The following is a 24,871-nucleotide window of genomic DNA, read 5'->3' on the forward strand; positions in this document are numbered from 1 at the left end:
TTCGACATCCACCACCAAGCGTCATCATAACCCTACCCTTTAAACTCTTGTAGTTCCCCCAATAAAACGTTGATAAGCCCCAATTCCCAATAAAGAGGTAGCCTCCTCGAAGATAGCAACCATCTCCTAATCACATCCCTCAACACCCAAACTTCCTCTACCAATGCTTATTTTTTTATTAGAAAGCGAGAATAGGCGAGGGAAAGCATCTCAAAGAGTAGAATTCCCACCCGATTTTTCCTTCCAAAATCTCGTCTTCATACCATCACCAATCTTTCTCACCACCCCATTTCTAAAATCTAAATCAAGTATTACTCACATTATCCTCTAGTGCCATCAAATCTTTCCACCACTTCAAAAGAAACCTCGTGTGCGCCTTCTTCCAACCCAACCTTCCGTCAGCCCCAACACCATATTTATCCTCTAACACTCTTTTCCAAAAAGGTTAGTCATCTTGGATCAACCGCCACTTCCACTTTGCTAAGAGGCTAAAATTAAACAATCTCACATCCTTCACCATCAAACCTCCCTTACACTTACGGTTGACACACCTTCCTCCACTTCACCCAACAAATCTTGCTCGCTCCTCTAAGCCCACCCCAAAGGAACTCCTTTTGGATACGAACTACCCTCTTAATTATCTTTGAAGGCACTTTAAAAAAAGAGAGATAAAAAATTGGGACAAAGTTCAATACCAACTTAAGGAGCACAATACACCTCTAGACTCACATACTTGTTGCCCCAAGAATTTAATCTATTCCTTAAATTCTCCAACAATGGTTCCCAAGTAGCCACTTTGCACCTACCGGAAGTCCCAAGTACTTGAATCAACATATTACCTCCAAAAAAATGCAAGTCCTCATCCAAGCCATCCACTTATCACACAAACCCACCATTCTCATCATATATTCCAAAAAACCTTAATCCACCGAATCATAACCTTTCTCAGAATCAACTTTAAAAGTCACACATTCTCGCTTCGACCTCTTCGCCAACTCCACGGCTTCATTAACAATCAACACCCCATCCATCAAATGTCTCCCCTTTAAAAATGTCAATTGTGATGAAGAAATGATTGGGTTCATTACCTTTGCTAATCTTGAAGCGAACACCTTTGAGAATAATTTATAAAAAACTTCTCAAGAGGGAGATTATATTGGACAATAATCCTTCAAAGATAAAGAGGCCTTTCCAAGATGGAGATTTCTCTTTATTGTTTTTATTTCAAAAGAAAAAAAAAAAAGTTGTTCAAAAAATTATCACATAAATAGTCGCACAATTTATTTTTTTTGGAAAGATAAATAGTTGTACACATATCATTTATCTTTATTTTGTGTCAATAAAAATCATTTATCTTTTTGTTAATAAAATAATTTTGATCAATTCTTTTAAAGAAATGATATTTATACAACTATTTTATGACAAATTTTGAGACAACTTTCTTACCCATATTCATATTATGTTTTTACTCCCTTTTTCTCTTTATTATTTTTGTCCTAAAAGAAGAGAAAAAAAATGTTGTCTCAAAACTAATTATAAAAATATCATTTCTCGTTCTTTTGTTTTCTATCATATCAAAAATATCATTGTCTCTCACTTGTCTTTTCACATACAACACCACTTTCAGATTTTGGTATAAATGGCTAGTTTTCACCAAACAAAGGTCTATAAGTTTGCTTAGTCTTCCTTCAGGAGAAAAAAAGTTTGCTTAACCTAATTCTCTCAAAAAAGCAGCGTTTGCTTAATCATTGAGGTACATGGAAATTCGAATCTCTGTTAAGCAGGGATGGCCTAAAATATAGAGTTCTTATAAAATACTTGTAATAATTTTTTAGTGAACTTATTGAATTTTGATATTTTTTAAGAGGTTAAATTGAAATATATTACTAACAACAGACAATCTTCTGAGCATAAGACGTATTCTAGGAAAAAGCCATAAAAGAGTATAACTTACAACAAAATCTCAAAATCTAGAAACAATATAAGCATATAAAACTTAGCTAATACCTAACACATATAAGAGGGTTTAACCATCAACTATGATATTGACAGTTATTAAAATTAGCAAAATTAGCCTTAATCCACCAAAAAATATTAAATTAATATCCTCTAAAAGATGTGGAAAGAGAACTTTCTTTAAGCCGAAAGATCCGACTATTCATTTACTTCCAAATAATCCAAGTGCAAGCAAACCAAAACATAAGCATTAGAGATCATCTAGCATGTGAGAAGCCTAATAAATTACCAAACTGAATCCTGATTAAAATTATATCTATCTGAATTTGGGATTAAATATGTTTTTTTTCCCCATACAAATATGCTTTTATTTCTACAAAATTAATAATTTCGGTCCTCGTGAGCTTAGCTCGGTTGGTAGAGACAATGCATAAAATATGCAAAGTGTGAAGTTCGAACCCCGACCACCACCAAAAAAAATTAATAATTTCGTAGGGATGAAAACCATATTTAACTTTTAAATTTATAATCAATTTAATTTTATCTATCTATTTCAATCAATGATAAAGTCAATCAATTTCCTCTCAAAACATGCAGTCAGTCAATTTAACTTTTGTTCAGACAGTGGTCCTTGTGTAAACTTGCAGTTTTTGGGAACTATTGTTTGATAATAGTAGTAGAAAGATATATATATTTTTTTTGTCAGGTAGTCTAGTGGCTAGAATTCACGTGAATAAGTGGAGTGTCCGAGGTTCGAACCCCGACCCCTGCATATAATAATGCATTGTCCTACCAACTAAGCTATGCTATCTCATATCTTATACTTCTAAGGGAATAGAAAGATAACTTTTGAGTACTGCATTTTTTGCTTAATATATTTATCATGCATGTTTAGATAAAGTGTTAGAAAGAAATCAAAGTGCCAACGAAAAAGCCTAACATGTATGCGTCATCCATGCATGTGTCTAACTTTAAAGTTTAACAAAAAAAATTCAAAGAACAAATAATAATCCCATAAAAGATGAACCCTACTTTCTAGTTCCACTGCATTCAAACCATGCACATGACCAAATAAAAGAAAGTGTATAGTTACCTTATTATTTAACCCTTTCCACGTTGTTTTTCCACCTATTCAAAATTTCAAACTCACCATGCTAAGGAACCTGAAAATCTTAATCAATGTTACTTCCCGGAATTCTCTTTATATATGCTTACTCCAACATCAATAATTTTACTTCCATTATATGATAATCATTTCAATGCAATGGCATCAGCAGCATCTTCTGCACTTCTACAGCCACAGCAACAACAATCAGGAGAAACTATTTCATCTCCAAGCTCTAGTGCTTGGAAATCTTCAGGATCTATTGGCCCGTTTTTTGCTGTGATCATTGTTCTTACCATTCTTGCTGTGCTTTCTTGCTACTTGACTCGCATGTGTAATCGAAGGGAACCTACCCCATTGGAGAGTATCAAAGGTAGAGGTTGTTTTGGATGGGTGAAACGTCGGTGTCGTCGATGTATGAGTAGAGATGTTGAAGTTGGAGGCGTTGGGGCTAAGGTTATGGTTTGTGATGAAGAAGTGGAGAATGATTGCAAGGTCAAAGATGGTGATGTTCAAGTTTAGTTTTTCTTTTTCATAGGTAGATGTTTGTATAAGAGATCGATCGAATATTGGACTTCTTATATATAATTTCTTCAATGTCTAAATCCTTAGCAAATTAATGTCTATTACAATTTACTTGTGGGAGGGAATTTATATGTTAAGCTAGTTCACACCTTCTATAAAGCGATGCGGTTGCTATGAATATTATTTTAAAATTTTCAAAGTAAAATTTGGAATTAGGCATTTTGATTTTTTTGTTGTTGTTGTTGTTGTAGTAGTAGTTATTGAGGTATAAAAAAAACCCATTTGGGTTCCAATTTGTAAAGTCGATTGGTCCGCCACCAGCCTTAAAAGAAGAGGTCATGGCAGTTTCGTAATTAAATGTAAATTGTTAAGTTGGTTCTCTAGATAACCGACTTAACAGAGATAAAAACATAGATTAGAAATAATTTGAATCAAATGGTCAAGTCGTTTCATCAACCAACCAACTTAAAATATAAATAGAAGGTACTCTTCCGACCAGGGTCATTCCTACGAATCCGGATGCTCGATTTTGTAAGTGAAAAGATGCCCGTAATAAAATAAAAACGTATTTCTTTTAAAAGAACAATGTTCTATTTAAATTTTTTAAAAGATAAATACAAGGTGCCGTATAAATGCGATACACCTAAAGGTGAAAATCACTACCGCATACATGAGGAATCGCAAACCACCCTCCCAAAAAAACACCCACCTAACACTAAAAGCAAGAGGACCTAATTCTAATAGACCTAAAACAAGACAACAGAAGAGGAAAAGGAAATCAAATCAGGGAAGAAGAAAATGAAATTTCGATGGAGTGATGGTGATCGAACGCGTGGCATCAGAGAGAAAGATAATAAGGATTTTTTTTAATGGGGTAGTACTATTGGGCTATAATTTATTTTTTAGGCTCACACCTTGGGGAGGCCCGGTTCCATTGAGCTCCTTGCACACCCCAAAATCCGGCACTGCTTCCGGCCTTACTTGACTAAACCCTAATCTCAAATGATTAAGAGGAAAATGCTATTTGAGGCTTCTGATTAAGAAATCAAAGATAGTAGTATTACATTGAATTGAAAGTTGTTTAGTCAATTCTTTTAAAGTCTTAAAAGTGTCATTTTCAATTTAAAATTTTCCTTTTTTGTTTCCTTCTTTAACCCGTGTCTCGGGGATATTGGTTAGCATGGTCCTTCTCATAGACAACTATATATTTCATTGTCACCAATTACTTCAAGGAATGGCTTGAAAATATTGGTTATTGACGAGGAAGGTGAAGATATAAACGTGACATTAAATGTGGTTTATAAGAAAATATTTCAAATAATGTTCTTTAGTTTTTTTGCATGAAATTGTTAACCTTTCTAGCTATAAATTGAACAAAAAAAATTATGTTTTATTATCCTTAGGTTCATATGTTAATCACGAATTCTATTTTGGTTGTAAGAAATTATAATGATATTCATTTATAACATACTTGTGTGATGATATACGTCAAAAGTCTAGTTTAGTAGAATTTGAGTATGATTTTAGTTTTGTAGAATTTGACCATTATTTGAAATATTTCTTTATAAACCATATTGAATGCCATATTTATATGTTCACCTTCCTCATCAATAACCAATATCTTCAAGTCCTTGAAGTAACTCTTGACATTAATGCAATATATAGTTGTCCATGAAAAAAAATTGATTGAGGCAAATATACCCCAACATGCTTAAGTGATTACTCTTGACTTTTATATATAGTCATAACAAATGAAACGATCAATGAAAATTGTTGTCGTTGAAACATGAAAGGGAGCCTTTTTTCAGAAGGAGTCAATGATAATCTTGAGATATAAACCTTCTGACCAATATTGCTTTCTGATATTACATTATCTTCAAGGACATATCTTTCCATCTTTATAATTACTAACCATGTTCCATTGCTTGACTTGGCATAATACGGAGAATCACAACTTAATTTTTTTTTTCATCGGACATCAAATCTAACATGTGATCAATTACCATATCAACAATTGCATTTTTGGGATCCAAAGTATCTTGAAAAAATGATGGGTCATCCATGTTCTGCAAAAGATTAGGATATGTGCTATGTAGAATTGCATCAAGTGTATACCAATGTTGATATCTACATCGTTGTTTTTTTCTATACTTCCATCACCAATACATAAAATCCATTATGAGAATACTTTTCTCTCTTCAACATTAGAATCAAGCTCCCAACAAAAGTCTTATATTTTAAATTAATGTTAGAACCTCAAAAAAATATCCAAAGATATGAAGAATCCATTGTAGCCTGAACAACGTCTTGTCCAAATATTAATCACTCTCCCTGTGATTTAAATATCAATCTTTCCACCAACAATTTTTGATATTTCAGTAACCTTGGGAGATTTAATTAACTACAAATGGAAGTATTATAATTGGGTCAAAATATTAACAAAGAAAATAAAATATCAGTAAGCAAAGACAAATATAGTTTTGCCATCAAAACATTACATTTGTTTGCGATGTTCAAGTGCTTGGTGAAAATGATATCCAAATATTACTCTGATTCTTGATGATAGGCTGTCAATAAGAAACTGCAAACATAATTGAGGTATGGATGTACTCCATCCGTCCTAAAATGTAAGCAAAAATGAGTCAACATAAGTTGATATATTTGGTACAAATTTTGAACAAAATACATCAACTTATGTCGACCCATTTTTGCTTACTTTTTAGGACGGAGGAAGTATTTACAACAATGTCTCTTAGAAAACGAATTGAATGATAAAGTAGGTAAGAAAATACGAAAAAAAACATACCAATTAGGCACCTTGCTCAATGAGATTGGATATGGTAACTCAATGCAACTGAAGTAGATGCCTATGCACTTATCCCAATGACCTTATCTCATTGAACACATCAAATTGACACCTTCATCAATGAATTTGCAAGATATAGGATCATACCTACATGTGGTTTCACCTACTATTGAAACTAATATTTACAATAAATGGGTTAGGTGATGAGTGTAGGTGAGTAAAACACACGAAATATTTTTCCACTATAATCAATCTTAATTACAAATTTACTTAGACACCACGTCTACGATTTTCTACCTCCCTTTGAGGACTTCGTTTCAACCAATAGGATAGGATTAATAGTTTACAATTATTTAAAGTTTGTTTGCACTAGAGACTAAATGAGTGGTAAACTAATTTAATCATAGTACAAAAGACTTAGTATCATAAGAATATTTCTCTAAACACTTAAGGAATTTATTAGAGATATAGATTAGTAGCATATTAGTCCTAGTAGAGAGTAGTATAAATAACTTGTAACCACTCCATTAGAGGGCACTTTTCTCATATTGTAATATTCCATTTTCATCAATAGAAAAAGTTTCTTAGTTTTCTCTCATTCCTTCCATGGATGCCATGTTTTCTAACATGGTATCAGAGCCTGGTTGGTATCCACCTTGAAGGATATTTTCCGCTGCATTTTCTCTGAGAAAATCCAAATTTTCTCACTTTCACTTTCTTTCTCAAAATTCATTTTCCATCGTTCTCATTCGATTTTTTTCTTCTTCTCATTTTCGATTACGCTTTGTGATTCTGATTGTTCATGATTTTTTTCCCCAAATTTTAGGTTCTGTGTTTTCAATTCCATTCACTACAGTTCATGATCTTTCTTCAATTTCAAATTCGGTTTCTATTTCTGGATTCGAATCCATTTTCCGATTGAATTTCACCTTCGATTCGAGTTTCTTGCTCGAAATCGTTCGTTACTGGAAGCATGGGTTTTGACCTATGGTTTGAATGCATCAACATGGATTTGTTTTCTTTGGTTTGAAGACACCTCACATGGCTATGCATCTCTATTGGCTTGCATTTGGTTTTTCTTGTCTCAGCTCGGCATTGGAGGGCATCTCTTTTTTAACTTTGGAACCTTGGTCTTGTTGCTTCATGGTACCTTTGGTGTGCAGTTTGTTCAACATATGACCTCCTTCCATTGTAAACTTTGGCCCTTCCTTGCACTTCTTTTTCTTTTGGATATCATCATTGATTTTGGATATCCTTACTCTTCTTGTCTTGTGCTTCTGTTCATGATAGTTAAGCTATGTTGATAAGCTTCTATCATAAATGGTTAAGCGTCGTTGTGCTTCTGTCCAAGGATGGTTAAGCGTCGTTTTCTTCTTCTTCTTGTGCTTCTGTCTTGAGTTATTGAGAACTCTTGATGGTTAAGCGTTGTGCCTTTTAAGGCTTTGTTGATGATTGGCTTCTACCAGATGGTGGTTAAGCGTTGGTTTGTTGCTTCTTCCTCCAAGTGGTTACACTTTGAGTTGTGGTTTCCTCTTGTTGGATAAGCATTTGATTGTTGCTATGTTCTTGGCCAACGTATTTCTGGCATCTTTCCTTGTATTTTCTCATTTCAAGTTGGAAGTGTTTTGAACACCTTCCAACTTGAGGGGGACTATTAGAGATATAGATTAGTAGCATATTAGTCCTAGTAGAGAGTAGTATAAATAACTTGTAACCACCTCATTAGAGGGCACTTTTCTCATATTGTAATATTCCATTTTCATCAATAGAAAAAGTTTCTTAGTTTTCTCTCATTCCTTCCATGGATGCCATGTTTTCTAACAGAATTTTAACATAGAAGTTTGTATATGAATTTCTCCAAGTGATTTGGCGATAAGATTTTATCAAATTTTTTACACAATTGATTTCGTGTAGTTTTTTCTATTTCTTCAAACGCTTAAGCACCTTTTATAGAAGATTTGAATAAAGTTGTTGTTTGAAGAAATTCCAACGCACCAAGCTTCCTTGAGAAGTTTTCTCTCGATTAAAAATCCTTTTCCATTTATGGAAATTTTTGTTAATATGTAATTTAAAATTCTTTTGGAATTATTGGTTGTTATACACGTGTCTTCTTTTAATTCACAAAGGACAAAAATATAGTCACCAAGGACAAAAGTACTCATGACCCATGGACAATGATGTTTCTTCATAAGAGACAAAACTTGGTCAGATATTCATCAGGGTGTTAACCATTGACTTGATTCTTCATATCAGAGCTTCATCTTCAAAACTTCATGAATACTTGATGAGAGCTTTGAATTTTTTGTTGACCCTATTCATATCAGAACTTTGTCATCATAGCCTATGTTCGATATCAAAGTTGCTCTTCTTTGGCATCAAAACCTTATAGACATTGATCTAAAACCCATCTTGGACAACAATAAGTGATTTGGATCCCTTAAGCACCTGTCAGGAGTTTGATTCATGACTCTTACATATTAAGATAATTCAGTTTGGAGAAGAGAATCCACCTTATGTGTTCAAATAGTCAACTTTACACGGTAAAGAAATTTCATCCATATAACATGACCAATAAAAGAAATAGTGACAACTAATATCGATGAATTATTAAAACTTTTAATTGTGTCATCATTCAACAATATTATGGCCAATGGCGGAGGCCCTTTAGGGATTATGTGGGTCATGACCGACCCCACAAAAATTATTTTTTACAAAAATTATTTTTTATAGGGGTAATTACTAAAATATTTTTTACTTTTAAAGAAAATTACCTTGCAGCCTATCCTTTTTCTTCATTTCAGTATATTTTAATCACACTTTCAAGTCACTCAAAATGCATAGATAATTATTTTAAATTTCCAATGTATGTAATTTAATTTAATTTTAATGGTCCACTCTAATATTTGTTTCTGGATCCGCCATTGATTATGGCTCTTTTAGTATAATGTTGCCTCTGTATATCATGAAAGGTTAAGATAGAAATAAAACATAATGGGACTTTAGCCCTCTTTTATACCCAAAAAGAATGAAATAAATAATAATTAAGGTTTTGAACTCTAATATTGGCACATCGAAGTAACAAAGGTCAATTGATCATTTGAGCGTTAATGAGACAAATATATAAAACATCAATATATAGTTAAGTCTAAATTTATGATGATTCTAGTTTGGAAAAGGTTTCTAGCAACTCATGTTCTAAAAGTTGTTTAATTGTAGTACACAGATCATGGTGTTTTAACACTATGAAGTAATCAACAATTTTTCGTTTCTTACATTCAAAGTAAGGAAAATGTTTAAAATTCTCTTGTTTACTAGTTCTATTATCGTCTTCCTTTCCCTATTTTTTGTAACTTATGAAGGTAATTCATTATCTTAATTTTTGGAAGTTTTCTTTTTTACCTTATATTTAATATTTAACCCCCTTTAAGTTACATTTGATTTATTCTTGTTTTACATTGCAGACTTTTGGAATGTTTGTGCATATAATTCTGATTGTCAAAGTTATCCATGTGACCTTGGTGAAAGTAGGAACTGTACTTTGAATCGGTGTATATGTGTGTATAACATTTAAGTCAAATTGTAACTTTATATTATTCTTAGGCTAGCTATAATTTTATTTTCATGCAAATAATCATAATTTGTTTTTTTGAGGAAAATAATAATAATAATAATAATATTACTCTAATATATGATTTCTCTTGCACTTAGATTTTAATTTATATGAGTATTTGAAGTTCATAGAATCCTCAGAAGCATATTAAATATCTGCAAGTGTTCTTTCATATTGTTCACAAAAGTGACTTTGTATTGTAAACTCAGTTCATTAACGGGACTAAAAGGCAAAAAACTGTTGGAGAATATCAATTATGTTGGTGTTAGTTAGGAAACAAAAATTAGTTAGTTATTTTAACAATTAGTTCGTGTCGTAAACAAGTTAAAACATAAACAAGTTGAGTCGATTTAGAGTTTTAGCTGCAATTAGGATTCTTCAAATCACCCTGCCTCTATGTTGGGTTAATACAAAGTACCTACTAATAATGACATAAGGATTATATAAATGATGTTTAACCTTGTGGGACTTAGATGTCTCTCCATATGTCATGTTTCTCTTCATTACTCAAGGTAAGTATACTCGTACAAACGTGATACACATAAGCACATTATGCAAAAAGCGTTAATATTGTTCCCAAAGTAGGAACTTACAATCTCATATGTAATTAAATCCAGCCAGATGTGTTGCTCCTAAATTGTCATTTAAATGATTTACAACTTGCACATGCGTCTTATAACCTAAGCATCATATCATAAAGATCCCTAATAAATTTAAGACTCTTGAGTAAAATTTATAAGAAACAATTTCGGTTAAAAGCAAAATGTCAATCTATAACACCTAACCTAGGATAAGTGTAGAGTCTAGGGGGGTAATTTTCAGGTTCGTCAAACCATTAACAGCAAAACATATGAAAATTAAATATAGCTCACACCATATCTGAATAAAGAAATTGCATTAATAAATACAATTAATAAATAGCCAATGAAAAATACATAGCCAAGTAAAAATAAATGACACTCTAAGAACAAATTTGAGCAGGTTTGAGACTTTTATTTGATGCTCTAGTATCTTAACTTCGCCCTGAACTGCCATATTCTGAATGAATATTTTTATGTGTGCAGGGAGCTCTTTATATAGGCATATTTTCTCCAACTTGTATTGTCTTTAAAGCCTTTCGAAACATTGATGATATTCATTCCTGTCTTGCATAAGTTCCATAAGATGCTTTTCTTGAAAAATTACATGATTTATCAATAAGAATGCTCAAAACGCCTATGAGGTTGTTCGGTTAAAGAAGGAACAAAATTACAACGATTAAATCAAAATGATTGTTATACCCTGATTTTGGACCTAAAAATACTCGTTCAAATTTCTTTTTTTAACATTGATATTTGTCAATTCGCTGTTGTCTTACTCTGAATCTTTACTCTCTTTTCATCTGCATATTTTACTGTCTTTGTCTCAAAGTACGTTCAAGCTCGATTTTCTTGCATAAAATTATTCAAAGGGTCTTTTCTTGCATTACAAGTCATTTAAGAACTCTCGGAAACATCGCATTACTTTTCTTGCGCTTTATTTCAAGAAAAATCATACAAAAGGGTATTTTGGTCATTTTCTGCAGTGGAACCCATTTTAGTCCCTGTGTTTGCCTCTGAGTCTTTTCAACTTGTCTGTACGAATTATTGTTGAGTCTTTGTTTAAAAATCATTTCAAAAATTGCATCTGAGTCAGTTTAGTCCCTAGGGGCATTTTGGTCTTTTCCTGTCAAAATTTCGGCAGGGAGGTATTTTAAAATACCTCATGTCCGTAATTGGTTCGTTTTAGTCCTTTTGTTAATTTTATTTTTGGTTTCGCTTTACGTTTCGTCAAATTTACTTTTTAGTCCAATTTTATTTTTAATCACGTTTTGGTCCAAAACTTTTAAAAAAGATTCATTTTAGTCCATTTTTTATTGCTGTCCAGTCCTTCAAGTTTTTAATTTTGCAGAAAGGTCCCAGGGGCATTTTAGTCCAGATTTTCGATCCACATCAGTCCCAAAACAGATGTCATTTTTTCATTGGTTCTCAGATACACATGGCAGGCTATAAATACAACACAGTGTCAGAAATTTCCAGTCAGATCCACAATCATTGACACATCACAAAAACAGATTTCAACTTTCTCTCTCCATTCAGTTAGATCAAAACAGAAAAATCCCCAAGAACAAATCAAAAAACCCTAGAAATCTCCAGAACCAGAATCCATTGAAATGGCTTTAATTCTCAGAGATTCATCAAGGAATCATCATCATTGAATCGTTGCTCTGCAATTCGAGTGCGAATTCACCACTGAAAGCGGCGAACTCAAGCACGATCACAGAGACTTTCTCGGAGACGAAGAAGAGGGACGAAAATGAGCACGTCGAACCTGTGAAGAAGAAGAGAGGATCGGAACAGCAAGAAATCAAGCCAGAATCAACAGAACAAGATTAAACTCAAGTTTTCCTGAAGATCCGGTTCGGAATCACCAAGAAAACCACAAGTAAAACTCAAACTTCATCTTTTTTTTCTCAAGAACAAAGAAAAAGGCGAATCAAGTGTAAATCTGTAGGATTATAGAAGCTTTTAACCGAAAAAAGCACAAAGAACTTGAAAAAACTTCATTCAAAACCGCAACTTCAAACTCAGATCTACTCCGGTTGAAATTCTTTTTCAAAAAACTAAGCTCAGATTCATGCATAGGAGAAAAAAGGATGTTTAAAAATGTAAAAAAATTTTGAATCGGAGCCAAAAAAAAATTTCCGGCGGCGGCGCCGCCACCTTGAGGAGGCCGGCCACCGCGCCGGAGAAGCTTGTTACGCCGGAGAAGACGACCGGATTCTAGAGAGAGGTCAGACTCTCTCTCTCTAGAATCCAAAGAAGAGAGAAGTTTTTTTATGAACTTTGTGTTTTTTTTTGTTGAAACTCCTTTTTATACTCCTCCGTTCCCACGCGCGCGCGTGCGTGCTCTTGTTGTGCTCCCTCGTGTTGTGAACCATCAGATCTGGATCGTTCCAAGATCTGATGGCTGCTGTGTGTTTTGATCTTGAATCATGTGTGTGATCTTCTGTGTGAAATATGGTATATCTTTTGTTTGAACCGTTAGATCTTTGATCTAACGGTCATTGTGCTTCCTGTAATTTTACACTATCTTTTTGTGTTTTTTTTAAACCCTTGGATCTTTGATCCAGTGGCTGTGATGAGATCTTGGGAGTTAGATCTGGACCTCTGGATTCATCCAACGGTCCAAATTATATCCTGCTGAGTTTTTTTTTTAATTGCTTTTTTATTGTGTTTTAAATACTTTTTTACACTTTCTTGGCATTTTATGCTCCTAAAAATTTTTCTAAAAATGTTTCCCTATCATTTTAATTTTTCTCTAAATGTTAGAATTTACTTGCTTATTTTTTTTTATTTTCTTCATTTGTTTTTTTTAATTCTTGCTCATTAAATTCCTATACGTTCTTGGTGCATTTTTGACATTTTGTGATATTTTTTTTACATGTTAAATAATGTGTAAAAATATCTCTAGGAATATGATATAATGCTTCGCTTGTGTGTGTTCTTATGATCCTCACATTGTAGCTTAAAATCAAATCTCTTTTAAAAATGGCTATGATGAGGGAATTATAGGTCATGTGCATGTATGAGTGTTATACCTAATTCTAGGTGTATTTTGTCGTTTTATTTCATTGATCTTTTCTTTTTTGCCATCCCATTTCAATATTGCTTTCTTTTCTTACCATTTTATGCCTCATGACACTAATAATTTCATTTCATATTTCATCCATCTCATAGTTTAGGCATTATTTTTTCTATTCATTTCTATATCAAATGGGTTTGTAATAATTTTAGGTAGATTAGTTCCCTTTTAATTCCTTGCAAGACCATAGCATGTATTTAGGACTCAATGTAAAGGACTATGGACACTATAAGTGATGTACACCGACACGAGCACCGACACATGCACACACCCCACATGGATATTCTAGATGCATGATTAGGGAATGTATGTTTAGATGTATGCTTAGGTTTTACAACGCTTAGACAAAAATCATTTTCCAAAAAATGTGAATAACCTCACTTGAAAACCTTTTTTCTAAAATAGGAGTCAAAACTCCTCATTTTCCTTTTGTTTTCTTAAGAGAAAAAAAACTTAATAAATTTTAATCATACTTAGACTTTATTTTGCAAAATAACTACTTCCACCTCACATTTTCTAAATCTCATGCTCTTGAGGCCTCTCATCTCCATTCTTCAAAATTCCTTTTTCAAACTTAAAATCAACCAACAAAAACAAAAACAATTTTCGAGAATGAACTACGTTTGGTTTTGATCCCTTAAAAGGGTACGTAGGCAATGAGTTAAAACTCCTCCAAGCCAAGTAAAATAATACCTCAATCATCTTCTTTCCCCATTCTTCACTCAAATAAAACCTTTTTTAATAAGTAGGCAATAAAAATAAAGCGTAGAAATAAACTTAGGAGAACGGTTCTTATGGAATACCATAATCGTTCCGGGTGCCTAACACCTTTCCGTAGCGAAAACGACCCCCGAACTTAGAATCTAAGGGTTTTTTCTCAATTTTGCCCTTCCCAAGAAAAAATAGAGAATATCAAAGATTGAAAGGTTCAAGCCTAATTAATGACTTGACACCCGAAAATCGCGATAACAATGATACAAAATGTCTCAAACAATGAAAAACTCATCTAAAACTCCTCTAAATTGTCTTCAAAATTTTATTAAAATGACTCAAAACATACTTGAAACATCATATGATCATGTGTCATCACAACCTCAAACTTAAACCGTTGCTTATCCACAAGTAAAAATGTAGCTTGATATCAAATTTTGCATATACTTTTAAATAACAAAACTTTCCAGAGAGGATGCTTTGATCATCATTTGTTCCACCTCCGACTTTGACTAACTTACCACTTTCGCTTGTTCGGGGAAGACTTAGAAAAGATAGATCATACTCCCAAGCATACTATATTTCCTATTCTCTTTCTCACCTAATCTCGTACAAAGTAGTGCTAGTCATGGAATTTTTCCCACTCCAGTTGATATGTTAATGCACCTTGCTTTAAACTTGAAGAAGTTCTAAACAACCATTCAAAGTAAAGAACTACCACACATACTTTAGAGGTCTTTCCAAGTTATAATTTGGCTTAAGTTAAGGTATGAATATATTTGGAAAAGTAGGCTACCAATCAATTTAGAGATAGATGCAAGTTACAGATCCCTAAACATTAAAGTAATACAAACCTTCCTTTTATATATATATATATATATATATATATATATATATATATATATATATATATATATATATATATATATATATGAGGCAAAGCAAAGTGCTAATGCCTCAAAAATATATAGATATAAACAAGGAGAGGAAACAAAAAAGAAGGAGGGGAACTAGGCCAAAACCTCCTTAAAATGAACAAACCTTCCTTATATTTGCCAAAACAACATGAGTACTAATATAAACTATTTTTATTTAGCAAACCAAAATTTTTAATTTCTTGGCTCTTGTTTTTTCTTACTTTTTTTTGTAGACCTTTTTAATGGCTTCGTCTACAATTTTCTTTCATTCTTTTTATTTGTTTATTTTTTATTTTTTTTATAACCAAGTTTTACTAGTATCTCACCTCAAACTTAAGTTGTTGTTAATTCCAAAGAACAACGTCAAATCTTTCAATTCTTCTCAAACCTTCCAATTCTCATAAACATAATCATTTAAAATTGGGTGTTAGATTTAGATTAGGAGACGAGGTTAAATATATGAATTATAAATTTAGTAGATTGGGTTGAAGTTATTTGGAGAATTATCACCAAAATTTCTAGGATTTTTCTCCCAAAATTGGATTTGAATTCAGGGGTTTATCACAAATCGTGTAAACAGATTCGTTTGGAGTGAAGGCTTTGAAGACGATGGATGAATTCATCATCAACAACAAAGGATTAAGTTCACAATTGGGTTTGATTTTTTGGTGTATTTTTCTTCTTGTAAAATTTTTTTTAAACACAATATATATATCTCATTTTCATTTGAAATTTGGGGCAGACTGATGACGTAGAAACATATGATATTTTAGGCTATGTTTTTAGTTATTTTATTTGCATTTGAAGGAAAATAAGAGGTTATTTAGAGAAATTGTCAATGGTTTAAGGAACATTTTGTATTGTTTTCATTCGAGTCATTGTAATTCACTTTTATCCTAAATTATGCAACTCCATAGGCATTTTGGGTCATTTTAGTGAGAAATCCTACAAATCGGCAAAACAAGACATCCCATGAAGGATCAAGGATATGAAGAATGAAGATCAATGGTTCTCAAAAAGGTTTGTGAAGACAATACAAGTTAGGGAAAATTCAACCCAAGTTCCAAGGCATTTCAAGATGGAAAAACGCTCGAAAAAGGACAAAACTGCAAAATTCGCACCTGGGCTATTGCCACATGCGCTCTTGTGTGTCACTTCAAAAGCTTATTTTGCTTGTTTTCCAAACTGAAAATGTGAAAAAAAGATCAATTCTCATCTCTTAAACCCTAAGTAATGATGCACTATAAATAGAGATTCTTGCACACACTCTTATTCATTGAGAAAGCTAGTGGTATAAGGAAAGAGCCAAGCATCAGAGCTTCAAGGCAGGAGGTTTTTTCTCCTCCTCCTCTTGTTTTCTGAGTATGTTTTTTTTATTGCTTTGTAATGATGTCGGTTGTCATGTGCAACTAAAAACCTCTCTTGATTATGGTTCCAAGATGAACTTATTCTTATTTGTTGGATTCAATCAATAATTTTTTTAATTTAGTTTATGATTCAAGTGTTTGATTTAATTTGTATATGTCCGTTCTCAATGCTTTTCAACTATCTGTTGACATGATCTCTAGGTGTAGGTATTGTATTGACAACCCCTACCTCCGTCCGTACAAGACATTAGTAAGTTGCTTATTTTCTAAATTAATCACTTCTAATGGAATCTAAGTATGATTGTTAAGGTTTTTATTCATCTTTAGTGGAACAACGTAATTTAAAACTTCACATTGTTATATCACGTGATAATATCCTACTTTCTTAAATCAAGACATGACATAAAAAAAAATAAAAAAAATTAACCGCATTAATTCCAACAAAGAAGGAGAAAGGATTTAAGGATACTCTAATTGTCGTTAGACATCTTAATCAAAACACTACATTGTACATGACAATTTAAAAACCTGCAACCCATTTTTCTCTTTTATTGTTTTTACTCAAATAAATTCCATTAATTACTAAGTTGAACAACAATCTTCGCGGAAACGATAAATTTACTACTGTATTATTTGTTACGATTTGGTGCATTTGTCAATTTGTCCATCACAGATGTACCCATAGTAAAAGGATTGGGGAACTTCCTAAACAAATATGTGTGTTTATCTTCTTCTCTTATCTCTTTAGATTTAATCTTTTATATTTTGTGCATAATATTTTTTTTGTAAACATAAAATTTTTTCTTGGTTGAGTTATAGTTTAACAAAATAATTTTAAGTGGTCTGATTCTAGAAAGATTTTATTTTTAGGTGAAATTTTTCTACAATTACTTTACATTAATTTATTTGCATGGCTTCTATACCTGCATCTTGTAGGAAAATTGGATCTTTGAAGGTTGAATCACACTAAAATTGCACACAAAGTGTTTGTAACATTAACCGAACAAGATATTTTTTGAGTTAATTGATGATCTCTTTCATAATACGGTAGTTTGATAGGTTATTGATGATCTCTTTCATAATATGGTAGTTTGATAGGTCTAGTGATCTAACTCAACAAATCCAACATGATCTATTTTTTTTATCAAGCACTAGCGTTCAGACGGGCACTCGCGTACCCGTTTGTCCGCTTTTTCTACTACGCAAACGCACATGTCTATACAAAACTGATAGGTTGTAAAAGAAAAATTTACTTTTGAGTAGTAGTTATTCCATGAATGAAATGATATAAATATATATTAATTTATTAATACAAACTTTTTTAAACATAAAATAATTAACATATCTCTCACTTAACAGAGTTCATACTATCCAAGATGCTCACAATAATTAGACATAAAATATTGACATATCTTTCACTTAACCTATCAAACACGCTCACAATAAAATAAATATATAAATTAGACGTAAGGATATTATAATATCTTGTAAAAAAAAAAGGATATTATAATATCATACCTTTATCTATAACATTTCATAACCCTTAAATAAAGTTTGTTACATATATACTTCATCAAAGTTTATTTCAAAACATTTATACTTACCTTTTCAACTTTCTCCTAATCCCCTTCAAAATAAAAAACTTTATCCTAATCATTGTGTTTCCTTTTAACTATTATGTGCTTGTTCTCAAGTTCCTACATCAGTGTACAAAAAAAATAAAAGGCCGAAGGTGTTGAAGATTGATGGGATATAACCGCAAGTGCACGGTCTTACCGAAATAGTATGAAAAGAGTATCGTTCCGACAGGGAGTAGTTTAATTTAATTAACCTTTGATGATGATTAGAGGAGAATCGAGTTGTAAGTTGGGGTTTTTCAAACGATTGAAAGATAATATAATAAAAGGAGCCTTGGGATCATTGGTTCATCTAAATGACAAGTCTTTCACAAACCAAACTATAAGCTTATAACTTTATGTTAGACCTAATTTCTCAAGACAGCTTCTCTTTTGTTCCTCTAGCAACCAAACCTATTTCGCTGACTTGATTACTATTAGATTTTGGTTCCTCTAACAACCAAGTCTATTTCGCTGACTTGATCATTATTAGTTCCCTTGAAGATCGAAACCATATGTCTCAAAGATTGCAAAGACTATTTCGCTGCCTTTGCAATCCTTGTCTAAATTCACTTGTTCGAATATCAAAGCTCCACTTTCGTTTTATGAATTGATATTTGAGATAATGGATAAACAATTATCAAACCCTCCACTTTCGTTTCCACAGTTTGATAATGGTTGATCCATGTTAAAGCGGTGAATTTAGATAAGAAATTAGGGTTACATAAGATTAAGGCTTAAAGCTTGGCTTGATTAGGATTATGTCATTTAGACTTATCCAACAATCCCAAGACAAAGAGAAGTCTACTCACTCATGTTCATCGTAGACATGGAGAAGAAGAGAGAAAGCAGAAAAGTAAATGACAAGAAGATAAAGGAAAAGAAAAGAACTTTTATTAGAAAAACAATTGTCACTTATTGAATTCCAAGAAAGATGAATATTTGTGATGGCTAGCTACTCTATTTATAGCATACATTCGACTTAAAATCTAAGCAATTACATTACTAGAATGTTCCACAAGAAACTGCGGGCTAAAATAGAGTAGCTTAAAATCTAAGCAAAAGCAGCAAAAGTGACTCTAGAGGGTGGCACGGCCGTGCCAATGCTAGCACGGGCCGTGCCAAGCTTCTGACTTTGGGGTAGACATATTTTTGTCTCCGAATCTTCGTATTTTCGCACTAAATCAGCTCCAAGTCCCTTTCTTTTGCTCCAAGATTCAATCCATCAAATATTCGTTCCTGAAATATAATAAAATGCAATTTGAAGTAAACTATCTCAAAAAGGAAATAATACTAATATAAAATAAAATAAAATCTAATTAAAACTAAACTAAATAACATAAAAAAATAGATAATAAATGACTCATCAAAGATTATGTTAGATCGTAGTAGGAAATAGAAAATACTTTTGAGCACTTTCTTCTTAATTAAGAGAAATCAGTTATGACATAAATAGATTTTGAGCATTATAATGGTAAAACCTTGATGCACTATGTTTTTCGATCATGGTAGAACCTCACTGATTTAATATTCATGTATTGTACTACTTCACAAACTTCCTCCACTTGGACTACCCAATCTCAAAATGAATGCATAATATTTCAACCAAGTACCAATGACATGTACAAAAGAAGAGATTAATGAACCAAGTAAAGAACGAACAAAGAGCGAAATACATTTAGTCTTTAATTTCAATCTATATTTAAGATCTATAATTTTGAGCCATCTGATATAGATAAAACACAAAATCAGAGAAAAAAAATGATAAGAAATGATAAGCATGACATAGGAAATAAAAGTATAAAAATTGAAGAATATATTGTTAAAATTACAACAAAAAAGGAACAATAGAATTGAAGAATATCAAACTCTGTTAGGCTACTCCATTGAGTGGTGCTGAGCGAATACCACCTTAATAAAAGGGAGAAATGAGTAGGCATGGCAACAAAATCCATGTCCATGGGTACCTGCCCAAATCAACTCCGATTTGATGGATTTTCTCCGATTTAATTGGGTTTGGGTATGGGTTTGGGATTTCTCCGATTTTAAAATACGAGTATGGGACGGGTAACAGGGATATATGTACCTACCCCGAACCCATACCCTACCCGAATGTAGAAAGGTCGTTTTTTTTGTTGTTGAGGGGGTTGATAATGATATGCCATATTATTTGGTTTGATAGTTGTGATGATATAAGAACTTTCATTGATAGTTAAAGGAGCAACCAAATTATTCGGTAAGAAAATGTTAAAATGAGCGCAAATTGTTGGATAATGCATTATAACATTATCATTGAAGTTTAAAAAAAAAACTCTTTTTATTAAAAAAATTGATTCACTGCGGGGACGGGATGGGGCAGGAATACTCGAATCCATTGGGGACGTGGATGAGATTCAATTTCTCATCTCCGAGGGTATGGGTAGGGTAACGGGTAAGTATATGAGAGTAAGGGATAGGGAAGACAAAATTTATCCCCATCCCGTCCCATTGCCATGCCTAAAAATGAGTAACAACATATAATAAAAGGGATAAATGAGCATATAAAAAAGGGAATGAGAAGAATAAAATTGAGGAAAAAATATTGAATAAATATATGGTAGAAAACCCCTAACTGTCGTTACGATTATATCGACCACATTGCTACTTTTCACCGGTGGTCAAGGGTACTGCCACCCTTCCCCTTTTCTCACCTCTCTATGTCTAAGGTGAAAGGTCAACATTCCAACACCGACTCTACGCGGCTTTCATAGTATTGCCGCCATTAGCACATATCCAAATCTTAATTTAGGATTAAAAAAACGTTGTTGCCACTTGCCATGCTCGGTCCATATTTTCTATTTCTTCCTATTTTTGTTATCTCGCTGTGGCATTCCTCAAGAAACGATAATCCCTCTCATATCTATATGTCACTTTTATCTAGAACAAAATTAGAAGATAAAATTAAAAAAAAAAACACAATGAACAAAAAAGAAATAAAAGAGAATGATATGCATAGTTTACCAGCCCTTCGTATACACTATGTAGTAAAATGGTAAGGATAACCTACTTTTGTGGTATGAGTCTTTTAATTGAATAAGTTGGGTCCACTTTTGAATACTCTTCCTATCATTTTAACAGTTTAGTAAGAAAACAGTAAATATAAAGTATTGATACAGATGATTTGTCTAAAATGAACAATGTACAATTTCAATAGTACAAAAAGTATATAAGTACTAAAATTACTGTAACTGTTTAAAACATTATTTTTTTGAATGATTTAAACAATTCCATGTATATGGTTGGTAGTAGAAGAAGAAAAATTGAACGGAGAGGAGAAGTGGAAGTACTCACTTGCAATTGAGTAAATTTTTTATTGATGTTCAAATAAAAGGTTTCCTTAGCCATCAGATCAAAGTACCTGAAAGATGTATCAATCCTATGTTAATTTCAAGAAAATAGTGAAATTGAAAGTGATTATAAAAACTTGATTGAAAAAAGGAGATATATATTTCTTTCTCACTTGATCGATGTGGATGTTCTTTATTTGTTGTAGTGAGCCTCTCTCTCGTTATCTTTCTTGTTATGTTCTGGCTATTTTCATCTTGTTTATATGTCTCTGCAGTTCTATTAGGAAAATTTGTTAACTTCCTTATTGTTATGAAAATAAGTAAATAGAGAGAGCAATGGAGAGAAGGAGAAGAAAAGAGAATAGGAGCATATTCTTATTCACTAATGTATGTATCTCAATATTACAAATGAGCTCTATTTATAAGAAAATAGAGTAGCTTATGAACTAAGCCCAATAACCTAGTAGTATGGCCCAATAACACATTTGCTATTTGGACATCCACTATTAATATTTATAACACTCCCCCTTAGATGTCCATTGAAGATATGCCTCATTAAAACCTTACTAGAGAAAAACCTAATAAGAGAAAAATTCTAGTGAAGGAAAAAGAGTACAATATCTTGTGTATGATAATCTGCCTCGTTAAAAACCTTATCAGGAAAACCCAATGGGACAAAATCATGGTTAAGGGAAAAAGAGTGTATAACACATTTATGTCTTCCCCTCATAAAGACAATCATCTATGAGACGAAGAAAGTCAAATAATATTTATTCTAGTTACTCAAAAGTTTACTTGCAGCGACTTTGTTGAAATATCTGGTTTATCTTCATAGTCTTCTTCAAATTAGTAGTGCTTGAGAAGTTTCTTCATATTGAGTTGTTGCAAGACCCCCTTTAAGAAATCAAAAAGTTTCTTGTACTTGTAAAATCATCATCCTTGATAAAAGAGCGTTCTTCACTTCCTTGATTATGTTGCTTCTTTAAGATACAAAATATATGCTTGCCTTTGTTCTGATATCTGTATTTACTAACATTGGCAAACCAAAATACCACAATAAATATCATTAACAAAATACATTGATGTCCTCGTTTGAACTAAGATATGGTACTTCAGGACTAATTCAAGTTGTTTATCATTTTCTTGAGGACATGATCTATACTAATATCAAGTGACATCACAATCATTATAGTACACAGTCAACTAGATGTGTCCATATCAAATACATTTGTTATATAAGTTTATTGATGCACAAAATCTCAATTAAATAATAAATCTGCAAATCCAAACAAACTTTGTGCATGCAACATATTTAATTTCAAATATTTCTATAATCAATAGATGTTAGAATCTCTTCAGGAGTTCAATAATATTTATACCATCATCATTAAAATGATTATAACAAATTCATTTTCAAAGATTTAGAATGGACATATGATGTCATTTCTTCAATATCTCACGAAAATTAATTTTATCGGAGAGTTTCATATACTCATCACTATCACGTGAGTCATACAACTATATTGCAACACATCTTTCATATAAATTGAGCCTTTCATGTAATACTAAACTTAATCAAGCAAGAAAAAGTTCTTGAATTAACTTCAGGTAAATATGTCTCTTAAACATAAACGTTAGACATATATCAGCTCACTTCCGGTGAACATATCAAACTCTTTACATATCTATTTTATCAATGTAATTCTCTTTCGTGCGAAAAATCTTATATATCTAATTAACTTCACATCTTCAAGTGTGCGGACCACAAGTCCAAAAAGTTCGACTTTACAAAGCGAGTTTGATTTCAAGTTTTATTCTATGATCCTCGTTAACACTCATCACATATAGCGCTATGTTATAAGCAAAAACATCGTCAACGTTGACTTTAAATTTTGTTCCACCTCATTCCATTCATGACATAATTTATCGAGATCTCTTTATTTTTCATACATCTCAGGTACCTGGTCGATTCTTCTGGAACTTAAAATCAAATATGTCAGATGACTCTTTTAGAGTTTACACATCCTTATTTGGGTTATCTTTATTTTTTAGCTCCTTTTATTGTTTGAGGATTTTATATGTGGAACTGATTGGTCTACCACGCTTCATGCGCAGTTGAGACTCATTTGCAATAATCGACAGGAACATCTATTTCGATTGGAGCATTAGCAGCTGCTTATTTTATTTGTTTAACTTTGCAAACGAGTTATATTTTGAGGATCAAGATGAGACAATAATATTTTCTTTCAAATAATTCATTTGAACTTCAGATTCACATTTTCAGTTGCTTATTCTCTCCCCCTAATATTGGGAAAACTAATCAGCCTACTAGGCTGTAAACAAGTTGGCTCAATACAATTTATAATAGATGAAGATTCATATCAAATAGATTTTTCCAATATTCTATCATATTCAATCTAAGTGCATTATATTGGAGTAATTGTGATAGACACAGCACATCCAAAATTTTACTTAGGTGAGAAATATTAAGTTCTTAACCAAAATATAAATTATAAAATAAGGGGAGGACTTACATATGGTAACTTGTTGGCTTGATGCGAATCAATATTTCAACATATTGGTTATTCCCAAAGTAGAGTTTTGAAGGTATGGTCTCATAAGTATAAATCATACAATTAACTTTAGACGTCTAAAGACTGGATCTTCAAGTCCATTTTATGAGCATATGCTACAAGTTGTTTAATATCAATTTCAATTGATAAATGATACTTATCAAATGTTTTTTTTTTAAAAGTTCAGAAAATAAACTCTTTGTCAAATTTGTTGACAAGATAATCACACACACTTCTGGTTTGTGGGTTAATAATAACCATACATGTCATTTAGTTCATCTACACTTTCGATGTATTGATTCACAAATATCAACTTATACGCATTTACATATATTGAGAGACCAAAATTCTCAAATTTTCTACTTTGAAAAAAAAATAGTTAAGACACAAAAAGTATTCTATTGACGAATCTTCTGGCTCTTCAATACAAATTCATTAAAATTTATTTATTTTTCGCATCATAACGAATCCGGGATAACCCAACCGGTATTGCCAACTACAAACTTAATATAGTTTGTAAACTTCTAGTTTACAATAATATGTGCTTCCGTTGCACTAATATAAGTGTAGTACAAATCAGAGGAAAATAACTTTTCCACAACACTTATTTTCTTCAGAGTATATTTCACAGAATAACAAAAGAAAAAATCATGCTCTTCAGAAGCCTTCATTAATCATGTAGTTCTTGAGGAACTA

At 32.2% G+C, this 24,871-nt stretch overlaps 1 protein-coding gene and 3 long non-coding RNA genes across 4 annotated transcripts; 2 read left to right on the plus strand and 2 right to left on the minus strand.

The window, feature by feature from the left end:
• The first annotated feature begins 3,083 nt into the window (after positions 1–3,083).
• Positions 3,084–3,697, plus strand: LOC25486805 (uncharacterized). The gene has a single exon (XM_013608531.3). The coding sequence runs from the start codon at positions 3,164–3,166 to the stop codon at positions 3,581–3,583; it is 420 nt and encodes a 139-aa protein (XP_013463985.2). The 5' UTR covers positions 3,084–3,163; the 3' UTR covers positions 3,584–3,697.
• Positions 3,698–5,078: 1,381 nt separating this feature from the next.
• Positions 5,079–6,526, minus strand: LOC112419138 (uncharacterized). Its single transcript, XR_005644008.1, has 3 exons — positions 6,393–6,526; positions 6,085–6,167; positions 5,079–5,987 (listed from the first exon to the last, which is right to left on the minus strand). It is a non-coding gene; the product is annotated as an uncharacterized lncRNA (long non-coding RNA).
• Positions 6,527–9,462: 2,936 nt separating this feature from the next.
• On the plus strand, positions 9,463–10,073 carry LOC25486806 (uncharacterized). The gene is made up of 2 exons (XR_003009662.2): positions 9,463–9,751; positions 9,854–10,073. It is a non-coding gene; the product is annotated as an uncharacterized lncRNA (long non-coding RNA).
• Positions 10,074–19,470: 9,397 nt separating this feature from the next.
• On the minus strand, positions 19,471–21,971 carry LOC112418986 (uncharacterized). The gene is made up of 3 exons (XR_003008980.2): positions 21,776–21,971; positions 21,607–21,673; positions 19,471–19,515 (listed from the first exon to the last, which is right to left on the minus strand). It is a non-coding gene; the product is annotated as an uncharacterized lncRNA (long non-coding RNA).
• Between the last annotated feature and the right edge of the window lie 2,900 nt (positions 21,972–24,871).

Source organism: Medicago truncatula, chromosome 2, assembly GCF_003473485.1.
Source record: "Medicago truncatula cultivar Jemalong A17 chromosome 2, MtrunA17r5.0-ANR, whole genome shotgun sequence".
Classification (NCBI taxonomy): domain Eukaryota; kingdom Viridiplantae; phylum Streptophyta; class Magnoliopsida; order Fabales; family Fabaceae; genus Medicago; species Medicago truncatula.